Source organism: Phyllobates terribilis, unplaced genomic scaffold, assembly GCF_046119375.1.
Source record: "Phyllobates terribilis strain yellow unplaced genomic scaffold, ASM4611937v1 Scaffold_11__3_contigs__length_659146591, whole genome shotgun sequence".
In the NCBI taxonomy this organism is placed as follows: domain Eukaryota; kingdom Metazoa; phylum Chordata; class Amphibia; order Anura; family Dendrobatidae; genus Phyllobates; species Phyllobates terribilis.
This window is the reverse complement of record NW_027362771.1, coordinates 583317355-583337273: the sequence shown is the minus strand read 5'-3', so window position 1 is coordinate 583337273 and position 19919 is coordinate 583317355. Positions and strand designations below refer to the sequence as shown.

Sequence of the window (19919 nt, the reverse complement as noted above, 5' to 3'; positions counted from 1 at the left end):
AATAACCTCGCCCTGTAAGGGAGGCCAATGTGCTTATTTCAGGAAGATGCCGACTGTACAACACAGCCGGCATCCACTGGGAATGGAGTGGGCTCATCTCCCGAGCCAACGTCATACACCGGCAACAACACGGGTTTGGACCAGGAGAGCCACATCCGGTCCAGACATCGTGGTCCGATTCTCAGCTCCTCAGTGCCAAACGTCTATCACCCCAGCAAAAGAAATGAAGAGGATGCTGGGGGTGTTCTCAGAATGATAACCTGGTGTACATCGGGCCAAAATTTGCCATAACCCTAGAATCTGGTTCATTTATCTCCAGCGCTGAGCAATATTCGCAAGTACCATGTGCGGGAAGAAAGTTGACAAAAACTCCAAGTATTACACACACCTGTTCCCAAAAGCCAGTTGTAAATGTTAGCCAAAGCAGCAATCAATCTTATTGTTTAGCCAAAAAAGGAGTTGGCCAATGACAGAGCTAAGGCAGTAGGGTCCACTACAAGTCCCATGATGCTTTTCACAGGAATCCCATAAAAAGATATGGAGCGTTCACAGAATATCAAAAGCGAAATATAAACGATATGATGGAGCAAAGCTCTGGAACAAAGTCTCAATCACTGAATTCAGGTTTCAGTCTCCTCAGCCCCAATGTATAACCTCCGCCCCTCATGGTCTAGGAGCTCCGGCCGCTCGCCCCCCACCTTCCCCCAGTGTTTAACATCCAGCCCCTCGCCCCCAAGTGTATTACCCCCTGGTTGTCTCCATGCCGTCTGCCTGCACCACGGCTGGTGGTGCAGAGCTCCCCGATACCAGCGCGGTCCTGTAATAGGAGCCACCGGGGTAACAAGTCCGTTGATGACATTTCTTTCTCCTAAATCTTCGCCCATCACCTGTGAGTGATATTATTGAGAAGTAGAAGGTTCTGCAACAACTCAGCCATGAAGTGTAGGCCCCATAACGTTACTGAGAGGGGGGCCGAGTGCTGAGGGGTAGAAAAGTCACTACCTCCTAGACGATTCAATAACTGCAGAGTCCAGACCTTCTCTGGTATCAGCACGAACACTGCGCCCCCGCCGGGAGCTTCATGGCCGAGCAGATGCATGTAGCCTTACATCACCAAGCACAGTGCCGAGCGTCAGATGCAGTGGTATAAAGCCGCGACCACTGGACTCTAGAGGAGACGTGTTCTGTGCAGTGACGGATTGCACTTCTCTGTCGTCTGATGGAGGAGTCTGGGTTTGGTGATTTCAGAGGAACGTTACCCACCTGACTGCATTGTGCCCACTGTACAGATGGTAGAGCAGGATAATGATACAGGCTTGTTGTTATCAGGGGTCGGCATTGGGCCCTTCCTTCCAGTGAAGGGAAACCTTAAAAGTGGGGTCCAGGCTCTAGTCACATAGTGACTGCGAGCAGTGTGAACACCGTCCTACAGCAAGGAGGGACAGAAATGATCGATCGGCACTTATACACAGACAGAATATCCCGGGTGATGATGGTGAATCCTGGCATAAAACACAGAGGACGTACAATAAATAAAGAATCTTTTAATAGAAACAAGGCAGCGAGCGACACACAGAAGAGCGGCAGTGACTAACTAAAATATGGGTGAAGCGGCGCCCCTCCAGCAAGCGCTACAGGCGGGGGCACGGCCATATCTTACTATGAAAACGAGAAAGTAGCAAGAGTAAGGGAAAGAATTATTGTTGTTTTTTTAATGTGAGATTTGAAAAAACTTTTAAAAAATGTTTATTTTACAGGGAATGGATCCAGGAAGAGACGAATATAAGAGGAGGCAGTCAGCATGAAGGCAGCACATTTGAAGGGGCTACAAATCGTGATAATACGCGATTATTTGATTGGTGAAGGTCCCCGTCTATCAAAAGAGCAAAGGGGGCACAGTGCTGGGAGAAGCCCCCAAATCTCCTTCGGTCTGGGTGTGGCAGAAAAGAATATAAGGCTGCCATACCTTTCCCACAACCCTCCCAAAGAAATCTTCATTTGGGTAAAGGGATTATCTTGAGTGCACGTCGACTGTAATTAAAGGGCCCATTGCACTTTATTCATACGGCTCGTAGTGAGCTTCCCCTTTAAATGGACCTCCATTTCCAGAGTTTCTCTATTTCTACTACTGAAATAACATTGGTAAGAAACCCAAAAAAATAAAAACTTTTTCCGGAAAAAGAACATTTACTGCAAATATATTCAACACAAGGACCCTCGTTAGCAGAAATCAGATCAATGTCTACGGGGATGGATTAGTAATAAACGTAGCTTATTAGCCGAGCCTTACCAGCCTGAAGCAAAAATATATTCAGTCGTCAAAAAAAAAAACAACCCAAAACCGTAACATCCCGATGTCCTTCACCCCCTTCCCCATTGGCCAGGAGGAGAATAATAATAAAAGTTCCCGCTATGACCATCTTGACCGAGCCCCTAGATGTGCGTTCCAGCCGTGTAATACTTCATTTCCCCACTGCAGCGAGATCAGACGATCGTCCAGGCCCCTTCTTTATTAACCCCTTCACACAGCGGCAATTTTCCATTTTTTTTGCCTTTTTATTTTTCTGTCCGTATGAGGGCTTGTTTTTTTAGCGGGAAGAGTTGTACTTTTCATACCATATCGTGTACTGGAAAACAGGAAAAGATTTCCAAGTGCGGTGAAATTGCAAAAAAAAAAAGTGCAAATCCACAATTATTATTTTTTTTTAATTTACTGACTGACCTAGTAATGCGATTCCCCAGGTCATTACGAGTACACAGATACCAAACTGCGAACTAGTAAGTTTTGTTTTATTTTATATCGAAGTGGAAAAAATTTTTTTTTATAAAAAAACTAAATAAATGCATTTTGCTTATGGCGCCATTTTCCAAGACCTGTAGCATTTTCATTTTTCGGGATCTGGGTCCGGGTGGGGGCTTATTTTTTGTGCCCCGAGCTGACAATTTTATAGATACCATTTTGGGGTACATAGGATGTTTTTATCACCAGTTATTGAATTTTATTGCAATGTTGCGGCGGTCAAAAAAAAAAGTGATTCTGGAGTTTCGATTTTTTTTTCTCATTGTGCCGTTTATCTATGATTCATTTAACCCCTTAACGACCGCCGATACACACTGAAACAGCAGCCGCTATGGGGCCTTATTCCCTCACCGCCGTTTGGGAAAAAGCCTATAGAGCCCTCCAGAGTTCGAAAATATCCGGGGTCTCAGCTATAGGGGGTAGCGCAGACCCTGGAGAACACCGTACCTTCGCCATCCCCTGGGCATCAGGCAACAGAAGGGATTTTTGCTATTGGTTCCTTTTGATCACTGTGATAGACCCTATCACAGTGATCAAAAGCCAATAGTTAGTATGTCATCCTCCCTAAGTCATCCCCTTAGTCAGTTTAATTTTTTTTTATTTTATAATTTTTATTTCTTTCATTCTTTGCCGTTAGGGTTTTTCCAGTTAAAGTTAAAAAAAAAATAAAGATTACGATATTACGACTTGTGTGTTCGCTACTCAAGTTTCCATCAGGCGTTCGAGTCTCCACCCTGCATGTTTCGCGGCTGTTAGACAGCCAAAAAAACATGAAGGGATTGCCTGCCATACACGAGCGATCCCCGCATGTTTTTTTTTGGGGACTCGAGCATGTCACTTGAGCACTCATGATACTTGGTGCATACCCGAGCACCCGATGCAAACTCAAGTAGTGAACACTTATGCTCAACACTAATGACAACTTATTCAATATGATGACCTAATGTTACCAAATTCTGTCTTACCTCTGGGTTCAAAATGCTCACTACACATCTGAATAAAATCCTTGAGGGGTGCAGTTTCCAAAATGGGGTCAGTTGTAGGGGTTCTCTGCTGTGTGGGTGTCTTAGGGGCCGTGTAAATGCGACATATCGCCCGCATTCTATTTCAGCCAATTTGTGTTCCAAAATTCAAATATTGCTCCTTCCATTCTGAGCCCGGCCGTCCAAACACAACTTTTTGACTACATATGGCGTATCGCCGCGCTCATAATAAAGTAAATAAACTTTGGGGTTCACTTTTTGGTGTTACCGCTTGCAAAAGTGAAAAATTTGAGGCTAAAGCAAAATTTTTGTGAACAAAAAAAAAAAAAAAAAAAAAGAACTTTTTCAATATGACAACCTAATGTTAACAAATTCTGTGTCATAGCTGTAAGTTCAAAATGCTCACTATGCCCCTGTATAAAATCCTTGAGGGGTGTAGTTTCCAAAATGGGGTCACTTGTGGGGGTTTCAACTGTTTAGGCACATCAGGGGCTCTCCAAACTGCTCTCAATTCTAGCTATTTTTGCATTCAAGAAGTCAAATGGTGCCGCTTCCCTTCTGAGCCCTGCAGTACACCCAAATAGTAGTTTTCCCCCACATATGTGGTATCGGCCTACTCAGGAGAAATTGCACAACAAATTTTGGGGTTCATTTTCTCCTGTTGCCCTTGTGAAAGTGCAAAATTTGGGACTAAAGTAAAATTTTTGTGAAAAAAATATAGTAAAAATGTTTTTTTTCCTTCCACATACCAATAATTCCTGTGAAGCACCTGAAGGATTAATAAACGTCTGTAATGTGGTTTTGAGCACCTTGAGGGGTGCAGTTTTTAGAATGGTGTCACTTTTGGGTATTTTCTGTCATAAAGGCCCCTCAAAGTCACTTTAAAAGTGATGTGGTCCCTAAAAAAATTGTTTTGTAGTTTTGCAAATTTTGTTGGAAAAATGAGAAATTGCTGATCAACTTTTAACCCTTCTAACTTCCTAATAAAAAAAAAATTAAAATGAATGTTTAAAAAATTATGAAGATGTAAAGTAGACATGTGAGAAATGTTATTTATTAACTATTTTTTTGTGTGGTAGAATTCTCTGATTTAAAGGCATAAGAATTAAAAGTATTTTCATAAATATATGTAAATCATATTGACCAAATTTTACCACTATCATGAAGTAAAGTATGTTAGGAAAGAACAACCTCAGAATCAGGGGGATCGGTTGAAGCGTTCCTGAGTTATTGCCTCAAAATGACAGTGGTCAGATTTCAAAAATGTGATCATTAAGGTCAAAATTAGCTCTGTCACGATTTATATTTTGCTAGATTGGAATTTTACGAACGCAGCGATACACTTATTTGGATTTTTAATTTATTTTTAATGGTTTAACTTTTTTTAAACATTTTTTTTGTCACTTTTTACTGTATTTAATAGTCCCTTTAGGGGACTTGAAGCTGCGATCGTCTGATCGCTTGTGCTCTACATACAGTTGAAACCAGAAGTTTACATACACTATATAATAAAACACATATGTATGTTTTTCTCAATATCTGACATGAAATCAGAATAAACCTTTCCCGTTTTAGGTCAGTTAGGATTACCATCATTTTTAATATTTGCCAAATACCAGAATGAGAGTACTAAAAATGCCTTAAAACATTCTCTCTCTCTCATTATTCTGGTATTTGGCAAATATTAAAAATGATGGTAATCCTAATTGACCTAAAACGGGAAAGGTTTATTCTGATTTCATGTCAGATATTGAGAAAAACATGCAGATGTGTCTTTTTATATTGTGTATGTAAACTTCTGGTTTAACTGTAGAAGTACATCAGCGTTGCTATGTATAGTGAAAATCACGCTCTCCTATGAACGCCGGCTATAGGTTGGCCTCCAAAGGAGAATCGTTATGACAAGCACAGAAGTCTTCAGCAGACCACGGGCTATCATGGTATCCCATCAGCGCCCTGCGATCACCAATGGGTGCCCCACCCGCAGCTGTTAAAGGCACATGATGGCTGATCAAATCAGCCATCATCTTCCGTGAAACACGTGGGCTCAGTAAGGGAGCCGGAATATGACATACCAGTACGTCATATGTCGGTAAGGGGTAAAAAGAGGTTGAATGGCTGAGCCAATCTGTAGTCATTACAGGAATAAAAGATCTGAAAGGGGGCACTACTAACGCTATGAAGCTGCACCTGTACATTTTTGCCCTATAGGTCACTATCGCATGGACAAGAGTTTATTTACAAAGAATGGAAAGAATTGGGAGTCCTGGCTCTCAGTGGGTGGGGGGAGTCCTCGATCTCGGAGGGTGGGGGAGGCCATGCTTGGCGGCTGGTATAACCCTAAAACCCTGGGACATCAAACTACCTACTAAAACTTATAAAATTGCGGTGTGACCTGGACGCTCCACCCCACTGCTCCTCACGTAGCTCTCCCCTCCGGGTGACTCTTCAGCTTGTGGAATTTGACGCTTTCTCGTTTCTCAAAAAGTTTCCCGCAGTGTTCGCAGGAGAAGCTGTACTGGATCATCGAATTATGCTTCCTCATGTGCCAGTTCAGAGACGCCCGCTGCCGACACTGGAAGCCGCAAACCTCGCACCTGTTGGGAACAGATACGAAGCATCAAAAAGCTCGGCAGGAAAAGGAACAAAAAGCTTCAAGATCTCCGCTGTCTTTAAGTGGAAACGTAGAGAGGTTTCTTACTGTAGGGGGGTCTCGCCGGTGTGAGTTCTCCTGTGGACTTCCAAGTGACTTTTCCTTTTGAACGATTTGCCGCAAGTCTCGCAGATGAATTCACGGACGCCTGTGGATAGAGAGGGAAAGATGGACGTGAGACAAGAGGACGAGACCCGCACCGGCGGCAGCGCTGTGCCCGGCGTCGGCACGCACCCGTGTGTATGATCATATGACGGCGCAGGTGATTCGTCAGGTAGAACTTCTTCCCGCAGCCTTCTTCAGGACACACTTTGGTTCTTCCTTTTCTGTGAATCAGATTCACATGGTTCTACAGAGAAAAGAGAAAAAGCGGCATCAGCCAAAATACCAGAGAAGCTCAATCCCTCGAGCACCAGAATATATATTTTCCCTCTTTGATTTCTGACAATTTTTCAGTGTGCTTGTAATTGTATAAGGGTTTGCTGTCTTTTGCAAGACAGTCAGAATTTTATACATTAAAAGAAAAAAAAATAAAAGGTTAAAAGGGGTATTCCCATCTCCAAGATCCCATCTCAATATGTAGCAGGTGTAATAATAAAATAAGCAAATACCTCTGATAAGAAATGTAGTATAGTTCTACTGATTTCGCTATGTCACTTACCCCATGTGCAGAGCATTGCAGTAGCTTAGGTATCAATGGTTACGACCACTAAGCTACTGCAATGCATGCACAGGAGGTAAGCGACAGAGCGAATCAGAAGAACTATACTACATTTCAAATTGGAGGTATTTGCTAATATTATTATTATTACACCCACTACATATTGGGATAGGATCTTGGAGATGGGAATACCCCTTTAAGGTTCAGTTATATTTTTATGTTTCGACAAAAAATGTTGAAACCTGGTCATTACTTTATCAGCTGGTTTGTCTCCTAGAACAGCATATGTTTTTTTCCTTCTGCATTGGATTTTTGACCCAATAAAAAAAAAAAATAAAAAAAAAAAATGCTGAAACAGACCAGACAGTACAAAAAAAAAAAAAAAAAGTTTGTATTTATTTTTATGGTTTGATAGCTTTTTTTTAAAAAAAAAAAGCTATGTAGATTTTTTCAATTTTGATTTTTAAAACTATAATATAATATATCAAATCTAGCAAAAATATCTATATTATTACTACATAAGCAGCTGTAAGGGCACTGAAGTATTACAGGATCAACTGATCCTGCCATATCAGACCCTTGCGGACTGCCTCCTATGGTCTGGGATCTCCAGAAACGTTTCTGATTGGTAGGCCCGGTGTGACATCATGTCACAACAATGACATCATATCAACAAACCAGGAAAGGCGCCTGGGATTCCAGCCGATAGTAGGCAGCTCGTAGGGGACCCGTCTAGCAGCCAAAGAACACAGACCTGAAAAAGTCAAAGTCTGATCGGTGAGGTTCGCGACCGTGAAGTAAAGCACCGGCTGACCCTGCGCTGAAACATACAGGCCGCAGAGTTAGACCAGGACTTCTCAGGATCCAAGAGTGACCCCCCCCCACCAACCCTTGGAGTACACAATCACTTTGTAACAAGGGAATATCCCTTTAATCATGCTTGATCTCATGTTTTCCGATGAGATGAGCTTGAAGAAGCGTGTCTGCCATCGCTGTAAACGTGCGCACTGCTCCAACATGTCTGCTCGATACTGGTTGGTTTTAGTGGTGGGGTTCACTTACTTATTTCTGAACAGTCTACATTAAATGATGCAAAAATACAAACTGTCCTGATCAAAAGGACTATAAACGGCCAGAGATCTCCACACTATAGAGGAAAGGGTCCGGCTGGAAAAGACCAGAGGGAGACCAGCTCCAACCCAGTAGGAGAGGACGATACCTGGAAGCTGTTGAGGGCGGTGTAGACCTGAGCGCAGCCCTCGTACGGACAGTGGAACATCTCCGGCACGCCATCGGCATCTGTCACCGGAGCGCGACGATTCCTCTTCCTGTAAGAACACAAAACAAAAATTATCGAGGATCTGCCCCTTTTAGAAAAATCTGATTAATAATGCTGGCCGAGGAGACGGATATATCCAGAACGCAGATTGCCTCTGTAGCCACACGATCGGCTGCAAGAGCCCGGCTGATACATGAGCAGATTCCTGCTGAAACTGTGGGGGATCCCAGAGGACACGGATCCCAGGGGAAATGGATCCCCGCAGTTTAACTCCTTAAATTCCACCATCAATAGCGCCATATGAGTGGCAGGAGTTCCCTTCATTGCCAGAGCCATGTGAGGCCTGACAAGGGCCACTATGGCTGCCATCTTTGCCCCCCTGGGGTCACCATTTTCCAAGGCACGTAACGTTTTTTTCGGTTCTGGGGCTGTGTCAGGGCTTATTTTTCACGCCCTGAGCTGATGTTTTTTACTGATACCATTTTGGGGTACATTTGATAGTTTCATCGGCTCTTATAGCAATGTTGCGACGGCCAAGAAAAACCCCATCATTTTGGCTCTATTTTTTTTCTCGTTACACCGACTGGATTAATTCATTTTATATTTTCATAGATCGGGAGTTTCTGAACGCAGCGATACCAATCGTGTATTTTTTTGTTTTACTTTTAATGGGCCGATGATTTGAACTTGTGTTTATTTTTTTCATATTTTTAAAAACTTTTTCCCATATTTGTTAGTCGTCTTAGGGGACTTGAAGCTGCGATTGTCCGATTGATTATTCTCTATGTAGCAGATCATCAGCGCTGCTTTCTACAGAGAAAATCATGATCTCTTATGAACGCCGGCTAAACACTGGCTTTCACAGGAGGATCATAATGGCAGGCACAGAGATCTTCAGCAGATCCCCAGCTGTTATGGCAACCCATGAGTGACCCGCGATCACGTCACAGGCACGCCAATGGGAGTGTAGACTGATGTGCCCCCTGCTGGCGAACGTTAAATGTCGCTGTCAGAGATTGACAGTGGTATTTAATAACTGGAGGAGGCGCTCTGCTCCACCCGAGGCACATGATCGACCAGGAGCACTGGGACTACAGCAGGACGGATCCAATAGAAACTGGAGGGGAGTCATCATGTGGGGTGATATGTGCAAAACGGGGACCTGTAAGAAAACTTACTTGGCAGCAGAAGTTCTCATTACGACTGCGCACTCACCTCGGGGGTCGCTTGATGACGACTTGCTCCACTTCGTACTCCCCTGTCTCCAGGATAACGCGTTCGATGGGCTCTTCCATAGAACCAGACTCGGGTAACGGGGAGCCTATTATTACTCCCTCGGTTTCCGCTTCCAGAGTGTAGAGCGCGTTCTCATCTAGACGGAAGCACAGGGGGAAGACGACAATGAGCCCACCCTCCTCTGCAGGGGCTTATTGCTCGTCCCGCTCTCGTACCCACTTACCCATCATTGCCCCTTCGCTGCCGTCTTCCTCCTGCTCCGCTCCCTGGGTGAAGGCAGACACGGCTTCCAGTGTGGTGCATGCGCTGTCATCCCCACTGCCGGCGTCGCTGACATCTAGCCGGATACCCTCTGCTGCCAAAGCCTCGTGGTATCCTGGCCCGGTGATGATAATGACCTGGGAGGCGCCGGCTACCACCTGCCCCAGGGCTTCCTGGGTCACCTCTTCATAGACGCTATCGGCTTCCGTCCCCATTGGGACGCACATCACGGTCTCTGTCTCCTCGGTGCACTGCTCCTCTCCGTCGGTCATGCTCTCAGAATACAAGGTGTGGATCGGCTGATCTGGCTCTGAAACTTGGATGACGGGTGCCGGTCTAGAGGAGGAATCATCGGAGCTGAGGTCATCATCGCTCACTGCGAAAGAAGGGGTCAGAAATTGAGAAGTTACTAATGGGTTAAACATGCCGCTCCTCCATTCTTTGCACTGCAGCTCTGCATCACCTGGAAGTCGGTAAATAGAGAGGTGATTATAGTATAACCCTTAAAAGGGGTATTTCCAAAATTAAAAGTAAAGGGACAGGGGAGAAATTACTTATCGCTGGTGGCCTGAAGGCTCGAACCGCACTGATCCTGAGAGGGGGGCTCCGGGTAATAAATGAAGCGGAGGTGCGCACAACCTCCTCTCCGTTCTTTGTCTGCAGAACCAGAGCCTTGTTCTCAGGGTTGCTGAGGTTTCAAGTAGTCACCAAGTTATCCCCTAATAGTACAGATAGGAGACAGTCATGGCCAAAAGTGTTGGCATCCTTGAAATTGTTCCAAAAAATGAAGTATTTCTCGCAGACAATTCTTGCAATTGCACGTGTTTTGTTATACACATGTCTATTTCATTTGTGTGTATTGGAACAACATAAAAAGAGATAAAAAAAAGGCAAATTGGACATAATTTAACACAAAACCCCAAAAATGGGCCGGACAAAATTGTTGGCACCTTTCCAAAATTGTAGGTAACAACTTTGTTTCAAGCATGTGATGCTCATTCAAACTCACCTGTGGCAAGTAACAGGTGTGGGCAATATGAAAATCATACCTCAAACCAGATAAAAAGGGGAGAAGTTGACTCAATCTTTGCATTGTGTGTGTGTGCCACACTAAGCATGGAGAACAGAAAGAGGAGAAGAGAACTGTCTGAGGACTTGAGTACCAAAATTGTTGAACAGTATCAACAATCTCAAGGTTACAAGTCCATTTCCAGAGCTCTTGATGTTCCTTTGTCCACTGTGCGCAACATAATCAAGACGTTCACAACCCAGGGCACTGTAGCTAATCTCCCTGGACTGCAGAGAAAAATTGATGAAAAGTTGCAACGCAGGATAGTCCAGATGGAGGATAAGCAGCCCCAATCAAGTTCCAAAGAAATTCAAACTGTCCTGCAGGCTCAGGGTGCATCAGTGTCAGTGTGAACTATCCATCCACATTTGAATGAAATGAAACACTATGGCAGAAGACCCAGGAGGACCCCACTGACACAGAGATATAAAAAGCTAGACTGCAGTTTGCCAAAATGTACGTGAATAAGCCAAAATCCTTCTTGTAATGCATCTTGTGGACAATGAGACCAAGATGGAGCTTTTTTGTAAAGCACATCATTCTACTGTTTCCTGAAACAAAATGAGGCCTACAAAGAAAAGAACACAGTACCCTACAGTCAAATATGGTGGAGGTTCAAAGACGTTTTGAGATTGTTTTGCTGCCTCTGGCACTGGGTGCCTTGACTGTGTGCAAGACATCATGAAATCTGAAGATTACCAAAGGATTTTGGGTCACAGTGTAGTGTCCAGTGACAGAAAGCTGGGTTTGCGTCCTAGGTCATGGGTCTTCCAAGAGGACAATGACCTCAAACATACTTCAAGAAGCCCCCAGAAATGGGTGGAAACAAAGCCCGGGAGATTTCTGAAGTGGCAGCAATGAGTCCAGATCCAAATCCCATTGATCACCTGTGGAGAGATCTTACAATTGCTGTTGGGAGAAGACGCCTTCACATATGAGAGACCTGGAGCAGTTTACAAAGGAAGAGTCCAAGATTCCAGCTGAGGAGTAAGAAGCTGATGATTATAGGAAGCGATTGATTGCAGATATTTATTCTAAAGGGCATGCAATCAAATATTAAGTTGAGGGGGACAACAATTTTGTCCGGTCCATTTTTGGGGGTTGTGTGTAAAATTATGTCCAATTTGCCTTTTTTCCTCTGTTCTTTATGTTGTTCCAAAGGAAAAGTTACAAAGGAAATAAACATGTATATAACAAAACATGTGGAATTGCAATAATGCTCTGGGAGAAATACTTCATTTTCTGGAACAATTTCAAGGGTGAAAACACTTTTAGCCATGACTGTATCTTTCAAATTTGGGAACATTCCTTTAAAAATGTCACCTTGCCTGTTGCCATCACTCTGTATACTGTAATATACAATACAAATGTCTTGCCTTTATGATTAAGTGTCTTCAAGGGGCACCGAAGGTCTTGAGAGAAGTGGTGCCCGGCCTGGCACTGCCACACTGCTGTGGTATAGAGGAGCTGACTGGTGTCGAGCTCGGACAGGGCAGGCTCATGGGGGCAGTGGCTCTCGTGGTCATGATACCAGGTCACTAAGCTGAGCAGGTTGTTCACACAGCGCTTCTGCCCTGCAAAGACACGAGAGAACGTGAGGCGTCTGTGCTGGGGGGTCTGTGCCCCCGCTGAGCTGACAGAGCTGTGCCCACCCTCTTATGAGCGTTGCCCGCAGCACTGGAGAAAGACCACACAACGTTGAGCTCCGCAGACCAGGGTGAGGCAGGGACCGAAATACAGGGCTCTGCCCCCTCATGTAATATTACATTAGGAGGGTCGGTGACTACCCTACACTCATGTCCTCTACGATGCTGGGAGTTGTAGTTCTCCAGATACAGGAGAAAGTAATAGGTACGTACTGGTCCGGTGCGATGGGTTCACCTGGAGATCACCGTCCGGCTTCCTGTAACAAAGAGAAAGTGACGTCAGAGGTGTGACCGCTACACATAATGACATGTCCTCCCCGACAATCAGGGGCACAGAAGCCACATGAGGGTGGGAGTGTGGGGGAGAGACAAAATAATGGTGGGATCCGGGGTAAACCAGTTGAACCCCATTTTACAATGCTCCAGGGGTCTGCCATCCACCACACGGCGGGACTACAGATAATAGACACGTACTCTAAGTGGTCCCCAGTGATGAGATGTTGCATAAACAGGCCCAGTGCCCCCCCCTAGGATCCAGGACCCCCGCAGGTCCAACACCACAAAATACCTAACACTTAATGTGGTCTTGTCAAAGAAACATGAAAACTAATTAACAATTCCCACAAGATCAGCACCCCTCTCCACCCAAGAGCCAGCATACTCTAGCTTTCATACTGCCCCTTTAAAAAAACAACACTGATTTTACGATGTGGTCTGTACCCCTAAGGAACCGGCCACCCCGTGTAACCCTCCCCTAAGGAACTGCCGGCCACCCCCGTGTAACCCTCCCCTAAGGATCTGCCGGCCACCCCCATGTAACCCTCCCCTAAGAAACTGCCGGCCATCCAGACTAACCCTCCCCTAAGGAACCGTCCATCAAGACGAACCCTTCCCCCAAGGAACCGGCCACCCTCCGTGTAACCCGCCCCTAAGAAACCGGCCACCCCGTGTAACCCGCCCCTAAGAAACCGGCCACTCCGTGTAACCCCACCCCACGCGCCTAAGGAATTGGCCATCCTGTGACCCGCCCCTAAGGAACCAGCCATCCTGTGAACTCCCCAGCCTTAAGAAACCGGACATCCTGTGAACCCCGCCCCTAAGGAATCGGCCATCCCACGGCCACGTTGCCCCTAAGGAACCGGCCATCCTGTGACACCCCCCCCACGCCCCTAAGGCCTAAGGAATTGGCCATCCTGTGACCCGCCCCTAAGGAACCGGCCATCCTGTGAACCCCCCAGCCTTAAGAAACCGGACATCCTGTGAACCCCGCCCCTAAGGAATCGGCCATCCCACAGCCACGTTGCCCCTCCACTAAGGAACAAGACATCCCATGGGTTCAATAACCCTTGAAGACCAGGCACTTATAAGTCGGCACCTCTTCATAGGATTATTCACTACTCGGACAACCCCTTCCCAATCATATTTCCACCATTTCACTCGCACTTCCGTAGAACGTCACTAACATTCGGAGACCAGAGAGCAGCAGATCTCAATTCTTCAGGGTGACAATTTCACCAGAAGGAAGTGAGAGAAAAGCCGAGGAGACTAGAAGGTGTTATTTTATAAGGGGGAACATATCAATTGAGAGGGGGTTGACAAAGTAGTGGAAAACCCATTTAAGGCCCCCCCCCCCCACCATAAAAACAAAACAAAACATCCTGCATTCTGAAAAAGAATAACACCAGTCCACAGGAGGAGAATCCCCACCCCCACAGTCCGTCCTCTGTCCCCCTCGACTGTGCACACAGCCCTCTCTCTCTACGCACAGTCCGTGTTCCTCGTACACAGGCAGCCCCCCCCCTCACAGTGTACACAACCCGTCCCCTCCCCCGTTCAAAGCCCGCCCCCCTGTACACAACCTGCACCTCCCCCGTACAGTCCATCCCACCCATGCAAAGCCCGCCCCCTGCCCTGTACAGTCCCCCCCCATACACAACCTGCACTTCTCCCTCCACATACACTCCCCCCATACACAGTCCGCCCCCTCCCCCGTCTCCCTACACAGCCCACCATCATCCCCAGTCCCCCCATCCCCTTACACAGCCTGCCCCTCCCCATCCATGACACCGACTGCCCCTCCCCCGCGCACACAGTAACTCGCCCATCCACTACACTGACTGCCCCTCCCCCTCGCACACAGTCCCTCCCCATCCATGACACAGCCTGCCCCTCCCCCAGCACAGTCCCTCCCCCATCCACAGCCTGCCCCTCCCCCAGCACAGTCCCTCCCCCATCCACTACACTGACTGCCCCTCCCCCTCGCACACAGTCCCTCCCCATCCACAGCCTGCCCCTCCCCCAGCACAGTCCCTCCCCCATCCACTACACTGACTGCCCCTCCCCCTTGCACACAGTCCCTCCCCATCCACAGCCTGCCCCTCCCCCATCCACTACACTGACTGCCCCTCCCCCTCGCACACAGTCCCTCCCCATCCACAGCCTGCCCCTCCCCCAGCACAGTCCCTCCCCCATCCACTACACTGACTGCCCCTCCCCCTCGCACACAGTCCCTCCCCATCCACAGCCTGCCCCTCCCCCAGCACAGTCCCTCCCCCATCCACTACACTGACTGCCCCTCCCACTCACACAGTCCCTCCCCATCCACAGCCTGCCCCTCCCCCAGCACAGTCCCTCCCCCATCCACTACACTGACTGCCCCTCACCCTCGCACACAGTCCCTCCCCATCCACAGCCTGCCCCTCCCCCAGCACAGTCCCTCCCCCATCCACTACACTGACTGCCCCTCCCCCTCGCACACAGTCCCTCCCCATCCACAGCCTGCCCCTCCCCCATCCACTACACTGACTGCCCCTCCCCCTCACACACAGTCCCTCCCCATCCACAGCCTGCCCCTCCCGCAGCACAGTCCCTCCCCCATCCACTACACTGACTGCCCCTCACACACAGTCCCTCCCCATCCACAGCCTGCCCCTCCCCCAGCACAGTCCCTCCCCCATCCACTACACTGACTGCCCCTCGCACACAGTCCCTCCCCATCCACAGCCTGCCCCTCCCCCAGCACAGTCCCTCCCCCATCCACTACACTGACTGCCCCTCCCACTCAGTCCTTCCCCCCATCCCCCACGCACAGTCCCTCCCCCATCCACTGACTGCCCCTCCCCCAGCACAGTCCCTCCCCATCCACTACACTGACTGCCCCTCCCCCTCACACACAGTCCCTCCCCATCCACAGCCTGCCCCTCCCCCAGCACAGTCCCTCCCCCATCCACTACACTGACTGCCCCTCCCACTCAGTCCTTCCCCCCATCCCCCACGCACAGTCCCTCCCCCATCCACTGACTGCCCCTCCCCCAGCACAGTCCCTCCCCATCCACTACACTGACTGCCCCTCCCCCTCAGTCCCTCCCCATCCACAGCCTGCCCCTCCTCCAGCACAGTCCCTCCCCCCATCCCCCACGCACAGTCCCTCCCCCATCCACTGACTGCCCCTCCCCCTCAGTCCCGCCCCCATCCACTGACTGCCCCTCCCCCGCGCACACAGTCCCTCCCCCGGTCCGCCCCCTCAGCATGCTGGGAGCGGCGGTCTCCGGCACACAGCACATAACACTCCGGGCTCTCACCCCTGGGATCCGGACTCCAGGGCCAGCAGGTGTGCAGCCAGGCGGGCATCGCTCCAGGCCTCCCCGGCGCTGTCCCCGCCGCCCCGGTCCCTCCTCCGCATCCAGGCCCCGTGCGCCTCTCCCAGGTACACCCGCCGGCAGTCATACTTCTTCCGGGACTCCAGCCGCCGCCTCACACGGTCCTTATCATTGAGCCGCGGCCTCCCGCGCATCTTCCTCCCGAACTCATCATCCTCCTCTTCCTCCGACCCGGGAGTCTCTACCACAGGGGCCGCCATCTTACCCTTTGACGTCACTGCGGGGCTGCGACAAACTTTATAGACACTGACAGCGGCGCACAGTGAGAGGGGGAGGGGCAGGAATAATGGCGGCCTGGGCTGTGCACGTACACTGAGGCCGCTGTGCAGAGATGCTGCCTCCTCCACCATCATTGTACATTGGCAGCTTTGTCTTTCATTTTTCCTCCTTCTTACAGGAGCCATAAAATTGTGTTTTTCCTCACCATGTTGCCGTAGGAGGCTCCAGCTGTCACCATCCACGTTACCGTATAGATCGGACTCTGGCGGATGTGGAGATACCAGATATATTCCTTCATTGTTCCACCAGCACGGACATCCTCTCTGCAGCCGATCAGAGGCGGCTGATTGGCTGCAGTGGTCACGGGAGGACACGACGCTGATATTGCAAGACCAGTGCCGGCCCTAGAGGTGTAAAGTGTTATTGTTTTATGATGTGCAGAAGTGGAAATCCCCATAATCGGAGCTATAAGGGTGTGTGCACACAGGCACCAGCAAGCCTGGGGCCCCTCAGTCCAAAGGCCCCATAACCTGCCTGTTTGTAACCTGTACACATGCCAGGAGCCGGGCTCTGCTGCCGCTCATGTTCTCCCTCCTCCATGTCTGTATGGAGCTTGTGCACTGGGCTCAGTCATGGGAAACAGAAAAGAGTCTTTCCTAAACTGTTCCCACAAAGCTGAAGCTTCAATTGTCCACAATGTCTTGTGCTGAAGAACTAAGGGCCCAATGCCGACCCCTGATAACAGCCCAGAGCATTATCCTCCTCCACCATCTGTACAGCGGGCACAATGCAGTCAGGGGGTAACGTTCTCCTGGAATCACGAAACCCAGACTCCTCCATCAGACACAGATAGGGAAGTGCGATCCGTCACTGCACAGAACACGTCTCCTCCTCGGCATTGTGCTTGGTGATGTACGGCTGCATGCAGCTGCTTGGCAATGAAGCTCCCGGCGGGGGAGCAGTGTTTGTGCTGGTGTTAGACCAGTGGAGGTCTGGACTCTGCAGTTATGGGGTCAGCAGAGCGGTGGTGACTTTTCTGCACTCTGCTCCTCAGCACTCTGCCCCCCACTCTGTAACATTACGGGGTCTCCACTTCTCAATAATATCACTCACAGGTGATGGAGGAAGAAATGTAATGAATGGATTTGTTCCCTCGGTGACCCCTATTACAGGACCACTCTGGGGAGGGGTCGGATGTTATACGCTGGGGACGAGGGGTCGGATGTTATACACCGGGGGACGAGGGGTCGGATGTTATACACCGGGGGACGAGGGGCCGGATGTTATACACCGGGGGACGAGGGGCCGGATGCTATACACTGGGGTGCAATGGGAGTGAATGAGAAACTTAAATTCAATCCCTAAGACGTGTGCCCCGGTCCTTTTCTCCATATCGTGTATCTCAGTATTTTTCTGTCTTTCTGCTTGTAGTTCCTAATCATTTCTTTAATGTAATGTAATAATACGTACTACAGTGTAAAGTATGGTGGATGGAGACCAGTAATGGTAAATTTCAGACTATATCATCCTCTAATACGCAATTACAGCAAAGCTGGAGTCTATAATTCAAGATATGTCCTAGATGCCGCCGCCACTGAATAAGAAAGCGAACAGCAGGTGGGCAGTATACATTATATTAGTGAGGATCTGACCTCACCGCCGTATAGGAGGCCTGTAGTAATTAGAGGGGTTGTCCGATCACACACAAGTCCTTCATATTGGGCGATGCGGTGGCTTGAGTTACATGACATCAAATCAGCTGATGACTCTTATTCCCTGTAGCGACCACTACAGGGGAAATATGGTATTACATGCAGTCATCCAAAACAATGGCAGGATGGACAGGGAGCACAGGAGCCGCAGGTGGTTATCGGTTTCCTCTATGACATTCATGTGCATCTTCATGGTGGAGTCAGAAGTAGCGTTCGTCTGACGGCTCTCGTTGCTGCCATCTTGATTCTCCAATGAAAGCAATAGACGACGGTGGTGGAGTCGCCACAAAAGTGACAGAAAACCGCCAGCGAAGCAGCTTCAGGAAAAAGACTTTTTTTTCCCCCAAATCTGCTCTGCTTAAGAAAACTTCGGCGTTGTGTGCACGTACTCTCTTCTGCTGAGGGCAGAAACTCAATGTTTTTTTGAAAAGTTTTGAGATGTAGAAAGTTTCCACTCCAAAAACTCCTCAGTGTGAACACAGCCTTAGGCTAGAATCATACAACCTTGTGTTACTATCCCAGAGAACCGGACCGGTCTGTTCTCAGGTGAGGTCCTAGTTTCTTTCGTTTTTTTTTTCGTTTGAAGAGGTACACTCACTTCCAAGCTAAAAAAAAATCCCTTGGAAGGTGATGTTTTTATCCAAGAGGAAGCCATCCGATTTCTACCCAGTTCTTACGGATCTCCGTAGATTTGGATGGCCGAGTTTGATCCATAAATCCAATCAGAATAGGAGAGACTCACTCTTGCTATAGGCAGACATCACTGATAAGGAGCAGTCAGACCGCCGTAAAAATCGGACCGAGATAAGACAGCAATGCTCGGACTGGCTGGCGGCTCTCCCCACCCGAGCGTGACAGATTCTTGTATTTCTATGCAGTTGTCACACTCGGGTGGGCAGAGCTGCCGGCCAGTCCGAGCATTGCTGTCTGATTTATACAGCCGTTTGACTGCACCCATAGAGTGATTTCTAAAAATCACTATACAGCAGAGTCCGCCACTATAATCCGGATTTTCCTGTGCTTTAATTACCCACCTTTTCTCCAATTAAAAAAAAAATAAATCATTAAATAATGATGGGTCTAAAAAAAACAACAGCTCAACGCTCGAAAAAAAACAGTCCTCGCACAGCTGCACTGACGGAAAAATAAAAAAAAGTTACAGGTGTCAGAAAATGAAGATGCAAAATTTAATTTTTGGGGGGGTTTTCAGTATCGCCGTAATCCTTAGCATCAAGTTTCCAGGTCAGTTTTACCCATCAGTGAACGCTGTGAAAGCGAAACCATTCACCGCACTTGGAATTTTTTCCCCGTTTTTCAATTATATGGTAAAATGAACAGCGTCATTCAAGCCCTCGGAAGAGGACAGATGGATTAAAAAAAATAATATATTAGTCATGGCCAAAAGTGTTGGCTCCCTTGAAATTGTTAAAAAAATGAAGTATTTCTCCCAGAAAATTATTGCAGTTACACAGGTTTTGTTATACACGTTTATTTCCTATGTGTGTATTGGAAAAACATAAAAAACAAAGGCAAATTGGACATAATTTCACACTAAACCCCAAAAACGGGCCGAACAAAATTGTTGGCACCTTTATAACATTTGTTTCAAGCAACAAAACCTACAAAAGACAAAAGACAAAAATATATCTCATACCCTACCATCATTATATATAAATGTAAAGCAAAGTTGCATAATAAATATAGGGTACTTAGTGAACTATTTTTGAGCAAAAAAAGTATA

At 47.8% G+C, this 19919-nt stretch overlaps 1 protein-coding gene across 1 annotated transcript; it reads right to left on the bottom strand.

Moving 5' to 3' along the window:
- Positions 1–5516: 5516 nt before the first annotated feature.
- ZNF653 (zinc finger protein 653) lies at positions 5517–16499 on the bottom strand. Its single transcript, XM_073654266.1, has 9 exons — positions 16170–16499; positions 12802–12845; positions 12319–12516; positions 9836–10249; positions 9592–9748; positions 8317–8425; positions 6671–6785; positions 6485–6584; positions 5517–6380 (listed from the first exon to the last, which is right to left on the bottom strand). Exons 1-9 carry the CDS (start codon positions 16445–16447, stop codon positions 6203–6205), a joined length of 1593 nt encoding a protein of 530 aa, XP_073510367.1. The 5' UTR covers positions 16448–16499; the 3' UTR covers positions 5517–6202.
- Between the last annotated feature and the right edge of the window lie 3420 nt (positions 16500–19919).